The sequence below is a fragment of the Dipteris shenzhenensis genome, chromosome 22, assembly GCF_047967505.1.
Source record: "Dipteris shenzhenensis isolate YYH24624 ecotype China chromosome 22, Dip_SZ_1.0, whole genome shotgun sequence".
NCBI classification, from domain to species: domain Eukaryota; kingdom Viridiplantae; phylum Streptophyta; class Polypodiopsida; order Gleicheniales; family Dipteridaceae; genus Dipteris; species Dipteris shenzhenensis.
Window position 1 is genome coordinate 23,574,958 of NC_141617.1, and position 18,330 is coordinate 23,593,287.

Sequence of the window (18,330 nt, forward strand, 5' to 3'; positions counted from 1 at the left end):
CCAGCTTGATTCCAACTCCTAGACATGAGCAGTTTGATAAAATGCATCTTTTAGCATATGGTCTATCCAGCATATGGTCTATCCAAAACTGTCAAAGCATGAGATAACTCTGGACGAATGATCATGAACTTTCTACGGAAACATTTGTATCCCAAACTGTCAAAGCATGAGATAACTCTGGCTCATCAGTTTACAAGATACATCGACATACGATCATAAACCTCTAAATCTTCAAATTTGCAACCCAGGAAAGAATCCCAGGGGATGGCTCTCATGATTATACCATATGCTCTTTTGCCCCTTCTTTCGTTGGTAGGCCTATCAACGCACAACCAGCTTCGACCGCTTCTACCTTCTGGATTCTCAAGCCAGCTCAAAGCCAAGTTCCTAAATGTCAAAACCTTTCTGAGCAGAAACAAGGTGGCCGCCAGGATTTTTTAAAAACAAAAGGCTATAAATCGTTCCATATAGCACCCAGAACCAGGTTGGCTCAAAGAAAGGAGTACTTGTAGATATTTGAGAAAGAGCTGGATTACATGAACTACTTATAGGAAGCAAAGCGGGTCAGGAGGGGAAACACCTTCCAGTTCACAGCAAAATGTTAACGCTTCCCCAAAATAGGGAGACCATAGAGTAGCTCAGCATAATTTGTATAGTTGCTCCACAATCACGTGGAAGGTATTGCTAGACCAGCTTTAATTAAAGTGGGCATTGCCCTCTCGCTGGGCATTCCGTAACAGCAAACAGAGTTCAGCATAGCAATAACCAGAGATTCCTCGTCAGACAGTATCAAGTGAGATGGCCGATTACTCACAAACGAGTACACATAGGATGCAATTCATAAACAAAGACCCACAAACAAGCGAAGTAGCAGAAAAACTCGTGAGGAGAATATAACGGTTCATATAAACAATAAACCCCCTAAAACAGCGGGACATGAGCTCAAATACGACACTCAAGCTACATTCAGCCTGAAGCTACAGAGCAAAGATTTTCTCCAGCGTTCCTACCGAGTTTTCCATAAACTTCTTGATAATTTTGTGAAATTCACAAAAGCAAGATAGGTCGCCTTCGAGAATAGCAGGTCTAGTATTGCTCATACACGTAAAGCACCTGAGGAACGCCAAAGAGCGCCCACTTTCAGCTCAAAATGAGGACTGCAGCTCCATCCAGTCTATGACATCTTAAAACGCATCACAGACATTCCTGTACAATACGACAAGTATATTAACCAATTAGAAGGAGCCCCCGCCTGACTTGCAGCCGTGGCCTTCACTCTAACTGGTTCATTTCTTAAAACTGCCTCGAACCCCAGGCTTGCCCTTCTCTATAGGAGCCGTAGCGTGCATGTTGATCAGCTTATCATCTTCGAATGGCATCTTTGGATGTCGCGCTTCGTGGTGTATCTGCATACTTTTCACGTCTGGGGCAGTCGCTTTGCAAATAGGACACGCTAATTTGGCATGCCCTCCTTTATCAGCACCCGTGCGGTCTTCCAAACCGGCCTTTCCCCCTCCCCTGCTAGTAGTGGCAGCATCTACCTTCGCAGCAATTTCTTTGGCAGTATGCTTCTTTGGCTTCGCCTTCCCAGTCATGGTGGGCAGCAGAAGATTCTAGAAGGAGCAAGCAGAAGCAGATGCAAATCAATACTTGGAAGAAAGAACAAGTCCGTGAATTGAAACGAACAAAAGATTAAAGGCCAGTCACAAACAGCATTCCGATAGGCCAGAAAACCATTGGTGGAAAACAGCAGGGTCAAAGAAGAGCGCAACCTACTTCAAGAAACCACAAATGAAGCAAAAAAACGCCATTGATGCAGCAAGGACAGAGCCAAACTCTGCCGTGCGAGGAGGCGATCAAATCATCATCATCCTCTAAACGAAAGGTAAGGAAAGAACGGAAGAGGCAAACAAAAGTGGGGAAAGGAGCAAAAAACAAGAGGAATAAGGGAAATGGAGAAGCAGACAAACCTGGAGAAGCTATGGAGTTGCAATGAGGCGAGCAGATTGAGAAGGAGACGATCGAAAATAGAGACGATGAGGAAGACGAAGAAGAAGATGAAGCAGCGATTGCAAATGAAAAAGCAAAGAGCCTCGAGTATATTCTCTTTGCCCTAACCGTAACCGTAACTGTTACCGTAAACCCTCTCCTGCCCACATGCCCAACCTCTAACAGTTGCCACCATAGTTCACAGAAACCAACCCGTGTGCACAGCAGCTTCACAGAAAACATTTTTCTCAACAAATCACAGAACTTGAGATTTCAGAATTTTTGTTTCTCGTCTATTCACAGAAAACATTTTCCTCAATTGACTTATCACAGAACAAAGCTTGAGGTTTCAAGATTCTGCCGGTTTTTCTAGAGAATTTGCAGATTTTTAAAGCTAAAATATAGTTGAATTGCCTAAAATCTTGCAATTGAGAAAATGTTTTTTACAAGTGAAAATGAAAATGTTGCATGCTCATTGTATATAGTTTGCAGGTTTTCTGCGAACACTTCTCCCGACACTCTCTCTGCCAAGGCCCGGTGTCGTAGCTTAGTGGTCAAAACAGGTGCGTGTGCATGGGGTGTGTGTGAGCTCGACCTTGGCTATGGACCTTGTGCCCATTGGTCCATCGCAGTGTGCCCCTCAAATTGGACCACGTGATGAGTGGAGTGGGGGATAATGAGTAATTAATCTTTGTTAGCTTGTAAGCAACTCGGAAAAGGAGGATGAACTAAATTATGTGTCGCTTGTTGATATGTCCCTAGAGCAAGAGAGAACCAAGCATAAAAGCTACAAGTCCACCATTCAAAGTGCTCCAAAAATTATTAAAGTGCTTTAAAAAGTTTGTTTTTTAAAGTGAAAAAGAGAGCTTTTTGGTGCCCTCCACCCCCCCCCCCCTCTCTCTCTCTCTCTCTCTCTCTCTCTCTCTCTCTCTCTTCAGAATGAGCATTTTATAGAGTTCAGAAGGGCACTAATCAGAGTTCAAAAGGGCACGCACCTTAAATGAAATGTGAGAGTCTCCTAGGGGGAGTGTGTAATCCTAGCGGAGCTAAGATCACAACGTGTGATGTTGCATGGAAGCTTGTTGCCCACTACCCCACACGCGTGAACATACACAGGCACGCACGCACGTAAGCACATGCACGTGTGCACACATACACACACACACACATGCACGCATGCACACACACACACACAAGGAGAGAGATGGGTCATGTAGAGATTTGGAATTAGTGAGAGAGAAGGGTTGGAAAGGGATAAAATACATCGTCTTTAGTTAGATGTAATTGATGTTTTTAAAGACTACTTGCCTTTTGCTTCTTGGAGAAACAATGATAAAATTGTGTGATGCCTTAATTGAGCTAACAATTAGATGAGCATGCATAGTGTGCAAAGAGTATGATGAGCATGCATAGTGTACAAAGATTATGCTCTTTTGTAGGGTCAATCACGCTCAACTAGTCATGATATATAGTGTTCATTGAATCTTCTAATGTAGATTTATTTGTGCCTAGGAATAGCTATGAAATTTAGACAAACATAGGATAGGAATCTTGTTAAAGTGCAATATCTTTTAATGTCTAAATTAGCTATGGCAAAAAGTACCAAAGGTGAATGTGGTGCAAATTCTCATGGTTACATCCATCCTTGTGGAACAATTGGTGGAATAAAGTAGTGTAGGAATAGTTGTGAAATTTTGACAAACATAGGATAGGAATCTTGTTAAAGTGCAATATGTTTTAAAGTCTAAATTAGGTATGGCAAAAAAGTACGAAAGGTGAATGTGGTGCAAATTCTCATGGTTGCATCCATCCTTGTGGAATAATTGATAGTAACATGAGTGCTTTAGGCTATGGAGGGTTTTAACACAAGAGGGACATCGGCTTGAGTAAAATCCTTTCATCAAAGATATCACCAAGATTTTTTAAAGGAGACTCTTGTCTCCAACTTTGATTCTTTGATCTCAAGCACTTCACATCACAATTAGCTTTTTTTTCATAGTTTATTTAATTAAAGCATATAAAGTCACTTTAGTCTCTAGAGGTTGAGATGAAATTGTAAGCTTTGTGGGAAATTTTAAAATTCAACCTTTGCTATCCTTGGCATTCTCCTTAGCTCGCATTACAAAACATTTACAATAATGAAGGGGGCCCTAAAAGAGAGCCCTTCTTGCGGGAATATGGAAGGTTATAATGAATAAATATAAATATAAATTTGGCTTGTGGCTAGTGGATGTTGATGCCACATGGTTTTCCCACTTTTAAATTCAAATGGTCCAAAGGGTGATCCAAATCTCCCTCTAGTGTCCTCATCTCCCCTAACCACATTTTTGAAATTTAAACAAACTCACAAACTAGAAATATCAACCCAAATCTCTTGAAACCAAACCCTCCCATCTAGGAACCACTTCCCTTCTATCTCCCACATTTCCCCCTTTACTTTTGGGCCCCCTTTTGCTTCTCTTGTCAAAACCCCTAATTTTGAACCTCCTCACCCTTGGGTGCCATTCTTTATTCTTGTTGTTGTCTACTAGTTCTCTCCATCATTCTTTTAAATATATTCAAAATCTTAAGTGAGATTTTATCCACTTGCTTTTTCAATTTTCACAATCAACATTCCTTCTCCCACCAACACTTCCCTCTTTAAAATGATTCAAGCAAGGACACTCAAGATCTTTGAGGTTCTTCCTTTGAGTTTGTTGCAAATTCAATGGGGCACCCATGTGAAATATGGTAGCGTATGGTGGCCCTTTTGGACATAAGGCAAGAAATATGGTTACCCTTTTGGACACAAGGTAAGAAATCGAGCATCCCATATATGATAGTTGTTATGGCTTCCCTCTTATATGTATGACAGTTCTTAGAGCTACCCTCTTAACCATAAGGTATGGCATCGGGCAATTCTTATCGCTATCCTTTTGATCATAAAGCAATTAGTTGTGGCATGCCTAGCCTGTTGACTCACCTAGATGCTCTAAGTGTTGAGTGCAGGTGAGTGCCTTTGACCCATTAGGGGGATGGATAAAGTGCACGCTTGGTTGCTTCCATATCCTTTGGATAACCTCTCTACCCTTAGAATACATAAATATATAAATAATTAAGCATATACATATACAAGTAACTTAGCATATATATATATATATATATTCTAATTATATGATTATTAAATTAGCATTAAAGTGGTATTGTACAAGGAGGGTGTGGTCTTGATAGAGGAGGAGGGTAAGCGATGAAGAGGCAAAGAAAAAGAGCAAGAGGAGGAGGTGGTGGTGGTGGTAATGGTGAGGTGGGAATGGGGCGGTGACAATGGAGAAGGTGGAGAAGATAGTGTGATGGTAGAGAAGATAGAGGTGGAAGAGAAGGTGTGGTAGGCAGTTGGTGACAATGGGAGCATTGATGGGGATGGGGATGGGGATGGGGATGGGGATGGGGATGGGGACGGTGATGGTGATGGTGATAGTAATGGTGATGGAAGAGAAGGTGGTGGTGATGCCATAGATGTAGAGGTTTATGAGAAATTGGACATGGAGGTGGAGGTGGAGGTGGAGGTGGAGGTAGTCATGTTGGTGATAGCATGAGTGATGATGGTGGTGTTGGTGACTGTGGGAGTGGTGATTGTGGGAGTAGTGATGGTGTTAATATCCACATAGTACAGCCGCCAAATGCAGGGTAATCAGTGAGTAAAGGTGACCAGGCCGCATGATCTACTTCATCGGACAAGCTCAGGGAGTTTGACCCCCAAATACCCCAAGGCCAGTGATTACAAGCATGTGCACACGGAAGGAGTATAGCTCAAACTCAAGGAGTTTGATCCCCAAATACCCAATGTCTGCTCCAAAGTCCAAGGATTCAAGGATTCCAGGCACAAGTTGTATGTTCCAACTAACACCAAGACCAAGGGAGTGCAAGCAATGTGCACATTTCATGTCCACATCCATGAAAATAGCCATGCCAATGAAAATAGCCATGAAAGAAAGGAGTACAGCTCAAACTCAAGGAGTTTGATCCCCAAATATCCCGAGGCAGGGTTACCGTTGGGTGTCTCGCGGAAGTTAAGCCTCGCCACTCCAGGTTTTGAGCCGCATTCATGGGGTTTGAACCACAAATGGTTTAAGGCATGAGAGTGCTCAAGGAGTTTGAGCTCCAAATCACCTAAGCCTAGGAGGCGGGAGGCTAACACAAGCACTCTTTTGGAACTAGTTAAACCACCTCCTAATTCCAGGCTTGTCCCAAGCGCTCTAATATGGTTAACACAAGTGCTATTTTCATAGTAGGGAGAGATGCTAAGAATAGCAATATGCCTTGGCACCCTACAGGCCCAAGAGCCCTTGGTTGTAAAGAGAGGGAGAGTGCTAAAAAGGAAAAAGGTTGGCCCTCCCTTCAAAAGGTGACTTGTATAAAAGGCCAAATGGTTGACTTTGGTCTTCATTGTTGTTTGCACAAGTTGAATACAAGCTCCCTCTTCTCTTCCAAGAGAGTGTTTTGGGTGTTCTCTTGTTTCCTTCATAGTGCCCTTGTGGTTGCCACTCTATCCCCCTTCTCTCGCTTCTTTTCCCCTCTTCCTCTCTCCTTCTCACTCCCTTCTCCCTCTCCATTCCCCTCTTCCCCTTCCCTCTCTCTCTCACGTGGAACCACATTGCAACAATTCGGAGGCCGCTTGCGAGACACTTGCAGACGACTCGTGCTATGCATTGCTCCCACAAGGAGTAGCTAGGAGTGGAGACTTCGTCAACATATCTTGAATATCCCCATGACACGTGAGTCACCGCGGAGACCCACTACATTTTTTATGCCGCTATCGGGGAGAAAAGGTATGCTTTTGCATTTACACTTGTCTTCCTTCGATATATTCCCATTGCACAAATCTTCAAGCTTAACTTGGAGCTTGTTAGTAGAGTTGTAGGAGAAAAGAGAGGGAGAAAGTGAAAGTGAGGACGAAAAACTATTTTTTCTTGTAGGAAAGCCATTTGAGAGTGTTGGAAGCTTGTCTTTGATGCTTTTTGGTATTTCAAGTTGATAGAAACTTAGTGGGATTGATTGCTAAGGTGTGTGTGAGGTCCAAACACCTCAAAAAACAACAAAAATAAGGATTCTTGCCAAATTTTGAAGTAGTTTTGTGTCTTAGAACTTACCCTTTCTGAAATTTTGCATTTTGGCTTTCAAAAACTAATGACCAAGTTCCTAGGAGGAGACCTCGTCTCCCACGTGGAACGGTTTGAGCAGGTTTGCGAAGCCTTTAGGTGCGCCCGACGACCTAGAGATGGCCAATGCGTTTGGCCTCATCCTGGATGGCAAGGCAGGCCAATGGTATAGGGCTCTCACCCCAGAAGAAAAGATCAACTGGGAGACATTGAGAAAGACTTTTATTGTCGGGTTCGCCCCCAGTGGCCATAAATGGGATCCGATCAACCAATTGTATGGGGTAAAACACAACGACAAGGAATCCCTGAGGGATTACATTGCTAGGATCAAGCACCTCAATGCCTACTGTGAGCCATATGAGCAGATGAGCGACGAATGACTGTTGCCTCGCTTCCTTATCGAATTGGTAGGCCCGAAGCTGCACGACCACCTCATGGTGATGAACCCTACCTCCTTTGATCTATACAGCAAGGTGGCCATCCGTATATGTGACAACATGATGGACAAGGTGAATTCGAACAAGGCCTCGACCCCCTCCGAAATAGCCCCATCGGTTAGGTCCTCGAGTGTAGAGTCAATCAAGAAGGAGGCTAACGAGCCTAAAGGCTTGGATATGAGTGAGTTGGTATCCAATCTATTAGATCAGCTAGGCTAGAAATGGAGGACAGGAACCTCCAAGGAGGTGCCGAGCAACCCCCCCTTGTTTCCACGGAGAGACAATGTCTGGTGTGGGGTATGCAATGGCAACCACCCCTCCAATGAGTGCCTGTGCCTAAGGGCAAGGTCGGCACTCTACTGCACACACTGCCAAAGGTGGGGAAATCATGATACCTACCAATGTTGATTTTCGAGGGCCCTTCCCCAACCCATGTATCAAATGAGACACCCATTAGCCCTAATGGCCCCGCATAACACCCAGATCTCTCAAGGTGGGCCCATGGCTAATATAGGAGTCAGCTAGCTCCGCTACCACCACCCATATCATGTCCACAGCTCGTGCTACCTCGTATAACCCTAGTTAATCAAGTGTTGGTTGAAGAATTGGCCAATGACTGGGAGGAGATGGATCTTGATCATGGACCTCATGATTATTACCCCTATGAGGAGGGAAGTGGTACCCTGATCCACTACCTCCCACCAGAGGATCAACAAGTCCCCATATTCCAGACTGCCCTCATAAATGCAAGGGTGATAGATCTAAACTCAATCGCTTGGAGACCCCCACTCCAATGTTACACCTGCCAGGGTCCCCATAGAGCAAGCGAATGCCCCTACCGAGGTACGTCAAACCCTCCGGTGTCCTATTTCAAATGCCAGGGCCCACACTTCTTGAAGGACTGTCCATATAGGGATCGTACTCCCACTGCCCCAACCACGACCAACCCCACCCCTTTGTGTGCGAGATGCGGAATGGAGCATCTGCTCCAAGACTGTCCCACGAGGAGACTGACCGCCTCAATCTGCTTATCATTGAATAGGGCCATGTGGCCGCAGTGCCACTACAAGTCATTGCGAGGATGCAAGCCAAGGCATTAGGCAAGGCAATGAGGAAGCTCAAGAAGAAGAATAAGGGATCCTTGTTGCCTGGCCTCGAGATTCCCCCACACCCTCTAACCTGATCCAAGAAGGCCATTCGAGTAGGTCATGGCTCCAACCAGGTAGTACTCATCCAGGATGGTTCTGATGAGGAGATAGCTACCCTTGCCACCTCCTATGCTTTCGAACAGTCTTCCACCTAGGGTGACCCTGAGGTGCCCCTGATTCCAGAGGTGAGCAAACCAATGCACACCCACGGTCTGGCACCCTCACCCACCTATAAGGAGACCTATCCCGACCTGGTATTAGAAAAGCAATACATAAAGGAGACCTATCTCGACCTGGTATTAGAAAAGCAATACATAAAGGATGCCCAGAACTTGGTACAGGATTGCCAAGATAAGTTTGAGCATCGACTAAATGCCAGTAGGGGGTTAGATACTATTCATCCAGCCCACCTGATGGGCCACCAAGGGGCAAAATCGCTCAAGGTGCTAGGAAGGGTGGAGGAAGAGGAGCACCTCAGCTTGGAGCAGTCAGAAGCTCCGGATTTGATGCAGAAAATGCTCTAGGAAGACCCAATTTTGCATAACCTCCAAGACGAAGGAGACTTGTACCGCTTCGATGACATGTTGTTCATGGAGGAAGAAGCATCACCAAAGCCCTGCGATAGCGCCAAATTGGCTGCTTTCCTATCGACAGAGGTGAGAATGCCGATCGCTTCACTGCTGCTTGCTGTTAAGAGGGAATCCCATCCTATGGTGTGATCTATCCAATTGGATGAACATACCATTCTTACCTCCAACCCTTGCCAGCCCTAAGCCCAACCAATCAATGTTAGAAAAGGGGCAGAACCTACCAAAGGTTCCCATCAACAAGCTAGGCCAATACTTCGAGGGTGATGACACAAATGCCTCTATCCCCATAGTCTACCAAAACCAGAAGGTGGAAGCCATCTTGGATGGCGGAGCAGGAGTGAGTGTCTGCACCAAGGAATTCTGGGAGAAATGGGGAAAACCTGCACTCGAGCAGACCCATCTGGTAGTAAAGTTATCTAATGGGGGAACCACTGAACCCCTGGGAGTGCTGACTGGCATAAACATTAAGGTATTTTGATTCACGTACTACATCAGGTTCATGGTCATGGACTTCACTCAACAACGAGGATATAAAGCTATCTTAGGCAGACCCTTCTTGTGAATGTTCGAACTAGTGCATGACTGGCGCAATGATAATATCTACTTGCAGCACGAGGAGCAAACCATGAGAGTGGACGTGCACACCTACAAGGCCCACCCATTGTCAGGACACCTCTTTGCCGCGGAATCCGACACCACCGCCTGAACCACCTCCATAAAGCTATTCCAAACTTGTGACAAGGAAGAGGATGAGAAAGAGTCTGACGACTTCTGGTGTGCACCTCTCCTCGAACCAAAATTCTTGCAGAACTGGATGCACATCTTAGCCAACATAGATGTCCCATAAAGAGGGGTTTTAGATCACCTCCCCAAAGCTCGAGGGTTTGACCCCGGTGGTTCCCCTAAGAATGTTTAACATGCTCAAACCTAAATCAAATCTTCACTGGCTATCTTACGTAGGTGCCACAACTACTCACCACCATGAGTTCTCCTCTAACTGGGGAAACAGGGTAAGTAGGGTAACCACCCCCGTCAGCTCTATAAGTACAATAGAAGAGCCCCCTTCAGGTCCCAAATCCCCTGTATCCAAAGGCAAGGCTAAGGCCAAAAAGACCACTTCTCTGGCAGAAAAAGAGGAGGAGATTTAGGAAGTTGCCATGCTAGTACGGCAACGCCCCTACCCTATGAATCCTAAATACACACTCATAGTGAGGGAAGAAATCAAGAAATTCATAGATGCAGGATTCATCTATGAGATCGAGCATAGGGACTGGGTACCACCCATTGTGATAGTCCTAAAGAAAAATGGAAAATTTATAGTATGCATGGATTTGAAAAAGGTTAATGGTGCCACGATACCCCTTGCCATTCACGGAACATGTTCTAGAAAGGGTAGCTAGAAAGGAAGCATATAGCTTCCTAGATGGATTTTCAGGTTACAACCAAGTATCGATTGCACCCCAAGATCAACATAAGACTGCCTTCGCAACCAAATGGGGTGTATATGCAACTAGGGTGATGATATTTGGATTAACCAATGCCCCTGCTACCTTGCAATGGATGATTATTATAGTATTCAAGGAATACTTGAGGGCCTTTGTGGAAGTCTTCTTGGACGACATCTGCGTAAACTCGAAATGGGATGACCACATGAAGTATCTCATCGTCCTCGAGAAGTGCCGCTTATACCACATATCCCTCACCCCCTTAAGTGCCAATTTTGGGTCAAACATGGTGTCATCTTGGGCCACATAGTGTCTCGGAATGGAATCTCTATGGACCACAATAAAATCAAACTCATCTTGGAGTTACTGCCCCCCACCAATGCCAAGGGAGTCCAACGATTTATTGGCCACATGGGCTATTACTAGAGATTCATCTTGTTTTATGCAAACATAGCCCGCCCATTATACAAATTTCTAGTATCCTTTGAGTGGACCAAGGAATGCCAAACATCCTTTGAAACCATCAAATTGTGGCTCTAGCCACCGTACCAGTGTTGAGGTCACCCGCGACTGGAATTCAATATTCCATGTCCATATTGATGCCTCTAACTTTGCCATCGGATGTGTGTTTGCCCAACCAAGAGAGCATAATTTGGATTACCCAGTATCCTTTGCGAGTTGTCAAACTAAACGAGGCCGAAGTTAACTACACTGCCACCGAAAGGGAAGGTCTCACCATGGTCTATGCAATAAAGAAGTTCAGGCACTACTTGTTAGCTCTAACAAGTTTGTCTTCTTCGTGGACCATCAAGCATTGCTATACTTGGTCAACAAACCCTGCATGACGGGACGCATCACTAGGTGGATGCTGATCTTATTAGAATTCAACTTCACAGTCGCTGTACGTAAGGGAAAAACCCATGTCCTGGCTGACCACCTATCAAGGATCCCGAATGGTGAGGCTCCAATGGGAGTAGAAGATGATCTCCCTGATGCTTCTCTCTTCTTGCTCGACATCATTCTTGAATGGGCCATTGAAATCGGCCATTACTTGGCCAACGGACTACCCCTAGGCCAGGCCCTTAAGAAGGATAGAGCCGGTAAACTCATTAAGGACACAACACCATATTAGCAGCAGCTGATAGCAGGCCAACTATACCGCATGGGCAATGATGGCATACTGCAAAGATGCATGTGTGAACAAGAATACATCGAGGTGCTTGAAGAAGCCCACTTAGGAATCACATGACGTCATTTTGTCACTGATGTTACAACATGTAAAGTGCTGCAAGCTGGTCTCTAGTGGTCAATGCTCTTCAAAGACACGGTCAAATTCATCAAACAATGCGACCCCTACCAGCGTATCCAAATCCCACACAAGGCAGACGTGATGCCCCTGACCGGAATCTTGGCCGACCAACCCTTCAAAAAATGGGGCATCGATTTCATTGGTCCCATAAGCCCAGCAACTAGGGGGATCGGGGCCCGATACATCATTCTGGCCATCGACTACTTCACCAAGTGGGTAGAAGGAAGAGCCACGATGAAGGCTGATGCGAGATCCACCGCCAAATTCTTATATGAACAAGTCATTATGTGGTTTGGATGTCCGTTGGAGTTAGTCAACGACCAAGGAACTCACTTCCTCAATGAAACCATGGCAATCTTGAGAGTGAGTTTGTGATCATTCATAGGAAGTCAACGCCATACTACCCTAGAGAAAATGGCTTGGCTGAGAGCTCCAACAAAACATGCTATAAGATCTTTACATGTATGGTAGAAGCCCAGTCGTACCAACTGGGAGCATAAGCTCATAGCAGCATCATGGGCCTACAAGACCTCCTGCAAAGTGGCAACACATTGTACCCCCTTCAAGTTAGCCTTCGGGGTGGAGGTGGTAATGCCAATGGAGTATGTAGTTACTAGCCTCCGCCTTGCCGTAAAAGAAAGACTCACAGAAAACACGCTAGCTGAATGGCTAGTCAACCTCAAAAAGTTAGAAGAGACAAGGTTGCATGCAGCCTACTTCTCTGGGTAGAAAAGGCTCGACGTAAAAAGTGGCTCGACTGCAACCTCAAGAACAAGGACCTGGTAGAAGGACATTTGGCGCTCCTATACAGCATCCACAATACCAAACATAAGCTTAAGTACCGAGGTATGGGACCTTACCGCATAGTTGAGATCACTCCCCAGGGGTCGTGCCGAATAGCCACCCTTGATGGGATAGAATTGGATGGCTACCTTAACGGGAGCAAATTAAAAAGATACTATGGACCACTCACTCTCTCCACCCTTCAAGCCGTGCATAGAAAAAAAGAACTCAAGGCCGAGGTGGCCAGGATGAAGTGCCAGGCCATTGAGGAAGCCAGAACCCAAGCCAAAGAACTCGTAATGCTAAGCTTCGATAGTGTAGGCAAATGACCTTGCTTAAGGAAACGATTGAATAGATGCAACTAACGGATGAGCTAACAATAGAGCCAGCCACGTTGCTTGTTCAACTGTAGGTTCCGTGCATGTGCATCAAAGCACTCGAGGGCCCAGGAGCGGACGAGAGCCACAACTTCCTCTCCCGAGAGGTATGGGAAAAGCTACAGGTACCCCTAACCCTCACTGTCGCTTCAATAAGAGCTATAAACGGCCAACTCCCACAAACTTTGGGTTATGTGAATCTAAGTCTAATGGTTGTTTGCCAAGCAGATATACACTTTTATGTTCTCCCTATAGAAGCAACCGAAGAACAGATTATACTAGGAAGAACCTAGTGCTACATTGTCAACTGTCAAATCGACTAGCATGCCTGAACTGCTTCTCTCACCAATGGTGGCCAAACGGCGGTAGTTCTGCTATGTGGACCAAGCCCCCCATCTTCAACTCTGACCTTGCCGATCCATGATAATGAAGCTACACAACAGGAAGACCAGAAACCCCAGCCTCCACTAGCACCCCACTTAAGGTCCCAGCTCGCGAAAAGAGAAGAAAGCTCACCGCAATGGTAAACCAATGCCATTTCCTGCTCGACCGATGCCACCATCCTCTACCCAAGAAATCTGAGAGCTGCAAGTACAAGATGCTATCCTCTGTGCCCAACGTCACTTTGATCGGAACTGATGTCTAGAGAATGTTAAAGCAGCAAGGACAGCTCTGATCACCCCAAGAAAGCCTCCTTCGAACCCATCCATTACAAGAAAAAATATGCACCAGTCGCCTGCGCTCGTGCCTCATCCACCACCCGGGGTATTCACTCTTAGTACAAGGGGGACGTCACCTGCGTGCATCAACTTCAAGAAAACCCCCTATATACGGTCCATGTAACATAATAAAACACCCCTATTTAAGCTTATAAGGATACCACCAAAAGTAGACTATGTCCCCCCTTCCTTAAATCTATGTTCTTTCTCAATTATTTGGATTACATCATAAGAAAGTTCAGATGACATAGATTAGACCATCTTCAAATATTCACCAATGGGTAGTATTCATTTGTTTCCCTACCATGGCCTACATTTAGCTATAGCTCAGGCTTAGTTCATGCGCAATTGGTACATGACCAATTGTCACTAGTCAAATGTGTATGTGTGTGTGTAATTTTTATGTTTAGGGGGTAAAAACTTGTATTTCCCTATACCCCTCCCTCTTCCTCCCCAAAGATGTCAAGGCCCCCTAACTTAAATTTAAGATTGAGAAAAATTAAAAAGGGCCCCGACCCCTAATGTATAAGCTTATGCCTCATCTCAAAAAACCCCCCTATTGTACACTCACGTGATATCATAAGTTTCCCCTTGTGAATCCCTCGGGATCCACCACCACGCACTGCCAACACTTCGATCAACACCACCTGCTTGGGCGGCCAAGGCAAGAAAGTTGCTTGGGTCTAGAAATCGACAGTACAAACCATGAAGAAGTCGAAGGCAGCACCACAAGAACCTGTGTCTCCTCGAGATACAGCACCACAAGAACCTGCCGATGAACCAAATGAAATAGACCAGCCTCAAGGTACCGAATACTCACTAGTGCCACGGGTGGTCTGACTCAACACAACTATCGCCACAACCAGTTGAGGAACTCTGTAGGAACCGAATTCCCCCCAACGAAGAGTTCTGGGGGTGAACACTCAAAGGTAATGGTGAATGTTCCCCCTCCAATGGTACCGTCCTCCTACTCATGAAAGCAAGGGTCAGCCCCACAGGCTGACTCAAGAAAGCTCGCTTCTCCCAAGAAGACGGACCATGCAGCAACAACGAAGTCTGACACAAATGTGCCCCTAGCATCCAAGGTAAAAAACAAGCTGGACACGTACTCTACATGGCTCCTTACATGCTATGCCGTAGTATGGTTCCTGCCTTCATCGCATTCATCATAATCATTGAGTCCTGGTCTAGGTGAGTCAATATGATAGGCATCTCACCCGACACACTCGTAGCCCACTAGTCCCTACCGAACCCACCGCACATACACACACGGTCAACACCAAGTGATTAGAATCCATTTTTGCATTTGTTCATAATCTTGCACGCTGACCTCACTATCACGTCTGCACCACACAAGTGCACTCTGCTCACTCACCCTTCCCCCCCCCCACACACCACTCTTTCTTTCTTTTTCTCTTTTGCATAGTCAAGTATCCTGCTGGTCGTCGCCATAAAGGTATCCCACTGACCATCGCGATCCCAACATGCTGCCGACTATTGCTAACGAAGTACCTCGCCAACCGTCGCTATCCCAACATGCTGCCGACCGTCGCCAACGAAGTACCCCGTCGACCGTCCGCGATCCCAACATCTTGCTGACCATCGCCATCGACAAATCACGTCGATCATCGCATTAGAAGTATCCCACTGACCGTCTTGCGATCCCAACATCCTGTCAGTCGACGCCAAGGAAGGACACTGCCACCTATCACCATTCCAAGATCGCACTGCCCATCTTCATCTCGTATCATGCTAGTCATGGTCTTGGCCCCGCTGACCGTCGTCGTTGATTTTCAGCACCGACTGTCACCATACCTGTATCCTGTCGATCGAGGGGATAGGAAATCTATATAAGCAGGCTTACCCTGCCCGATCGTCACCATAGTAGTTGCCCCATAACTCTTGCAAAATTTGCCCAAAAATCTGACAGTTTCCTACCCCCTTCCACTACAATCTAAACACCAAATTTATGTCCTCCTGCTCTTCCTCATCCACCGACTCCCTTGTCACTTAGCTCCCATTAGTGTTTTTGATGGATACCAAACACGATTTCTTCGAGTTCAAAATAGACCTGGGATTCCACCCTCGCCCTAACCCAGAGGCCACTACGCCTATTGGACTCCCAAAGCACTCCATCTGCCACAATCCGCATGTCAACCGAGACACCCTTGGAAGACTTACAAGGTGAAGAAACTTCCACCAGGCAGGCCACTCAAAAGGATCCCACTACGGCAGGCACACCTCCCTCGAGGACATGTGCATTGTCGATGGCTATGATGAGAGCAGTTGCATCTTCAACATGCGCAACAACCCGCCTCGACCTCAACAATACCAAGTGGCACCCATGCCAGTATATAGGCAATCGGCACTTGCACAAGCGCCCCTAGCTTCGAGGCTAAATCCTGTTTCCATTCGGACACAAGTTCCACAACTACTTAGGAATCCGAATCCACGGCCATATCTAAGAGCACAAATCCAGCTCCTCAGGCAGTTCCCATACATTAATTACAAGCTGAGGAAGTAGACTCGCCATTTGAGTATGAAGCAGAGTACCCAGTGTACTATGTAGAAGGTGCAGAGGGTCTAATACCAGTTTATGCAAATCAAGTATGTCCCAACACATATCGCACACCAATCAAGTGCTACGGTTGTGGAGAAAATCACCGAATCGCAGAGTGCCCTCATCATGGTAGCCCAGCTACTTTCCAACCACTCTACAGAGATTGTGGCATAGGACATGCATGTATGGATTGTCCCATGAAAAATAAGATCCCAAAACAAAAAGAGGTTAAGCCTGACGTTCCCATCGGCATCATTGAGGTGGACCATCAAAGTTTCGGTCCAGCAAGAGTAAAATCACAACCTGTCAATGTAATTACACACCAATAGAAAGAGGCCACCAAGGAACCTAACATTCCAATCCAACCAAAGCGACTTCTGAAAAAGAAAGTACAAGTGCCTCCGCCAAGCAATGAGCAACTGAGCTCATCCACATCAACTCCCGAGCCTTAGATAAAAGAAGCTCCATACCCCCATGCAGAGGTGAACAAGGCTCGTTTTGAGGCACTTCAACAATGGGTACAAAATGAACAAGCTCAATTTGAGGCTAAGAAACAAGCTCAAGACCCAATCCATGACTTGGCCCCACAAAGTATTGATACTGTACTCAAGCCTCTATTCCAACAACAGACTCCATAGCATAATGTACCGCCACATCAACTTGAAGGAGCCACACTCTCTAGCATCCTGAGTTGCCCTGTGTCAATTCCCATCGGAATCCTCCTACGGAATTGTCCTAATCTCTGGGAGAGTTTCAAAGGATGGATTGAACTTACAAATCCCCCTCCACCTATGAACGACATTGAAGATATCCCTCTGCGGATGGCTGAGAGAGATGACATATGCAACATTACTGTGCCTTTGATCCAAAAGGCATATAATGAAGTCCAAGCCATAGTGGATGGTGGAGCAGGGGTATATGTCCTATCCAAGGAGCTCTATGAAGAATGGGATCTCCCACGAATGCAAAAGGCTAATTTCAACATACGCCTTGTCGATGATTCCTGCGCTAAACCCTTGGGAATAGTGAATGGCATGTCCACAAAGATTGCAGGAGTCCACTTTTCCCTTCAATTCACAATCTTGGATCTCCCCAGAAAATCCTATCAAATCTTACTAGGACGTCCTTGGTTACGGGAAGCATCAGTCCTCCATGATTGGGGCAGTCCTCCATGATTGGCGAACTAATAGTCTGACAATCTAGAATTGAGACATTGCAGTCAAGGTGAATGTGGGGACAAGAGCTATTAAACAAATTGTGCCTAGAGTGTTCGATGACACATCTTCAACAAAAATCTCAAGCAAATCAGCTTCCTTGCAATAGCATGCCATAGCAGGTGACTCACAAAGCAATGTCAATAAATAGATACAAACATTGGCAACCATCGACAATTGCCATTTCATTAGACCCCATCTTCTCACAGATTGATGCTAAGGCACTACAGGTAGATCCTACACTCCAACATGAAGAACCAATCGATCTAGAGATGCCATTCTTTATGGCTGACCTCGAGTGGGATAATGAACCTAAAGAACGTACCCATACCAATGGTGACTCAGATTTTCCTTGGGACCTTGAAACAGAGGTTGTGAATGCTGAAATTGAAGGTCAAATAATTGATAATGACTTAGCCATTCTGCATGCCCTAATGGTAGTCGAGCTCCCAAAAGTTGAACCTCCAAAGTTGAATAACAGCAGAAGATCCCACAAGAAAGCTGAAGGAGGAAATTGCAGAAAAGCCAAGGCCGAGAACTTCAATGAATTCGAAGGAGTCCAATCAAGGATCATCAAATTGTACCTTGCAAAGTTAGCTCCCTAAAAATCAGAATCACCAC

The 18,330-nt window shown here is 45.6% G+C and overlaps 1 protein-coding gene across 1 annotated transcript; it reads right to left on the minus strand.

Annotated features, from left to right (window-relative positions):
• Nucleotides 1-841: 841 nt before the first annotated feature.
• Nucleotides 842-2,073, minus strand: LOC147887897 (protein METHYLENE BLUE SENSITIVITY 1-like). The gene is made up of 2 exons (XM_087393526.1): nt 1,971-2,073; nt 842-1,613 (listed from the first exon to the last, which is right to left on the minus strand). The coding sequence occupies exon 2, from the start codon at nt 1,593-1,595 to the stop codon at nt 1,287-1,289; it is 309 nt and encodes a 102-aa protein (XP_087249652.1). The 5' UTR covers nt 1,596-1,613; nt 1,971-2,073; the 3' UTR covers nt 842-1,286.
• Between the last annotated feature and the right edge of the window lie 16,257 nt (nt 2,074-18,330).

Bases quoted from the DNA above. Each gene is read 5' to 3' on its own strand.
- LOC147887897 (XM_087393526.1), bottom strand. From the start codon at position 1,595: ATGACTGGGAAGGCGAAGCCAAAGAAGCATACTGCCAAAGAAATTGCT.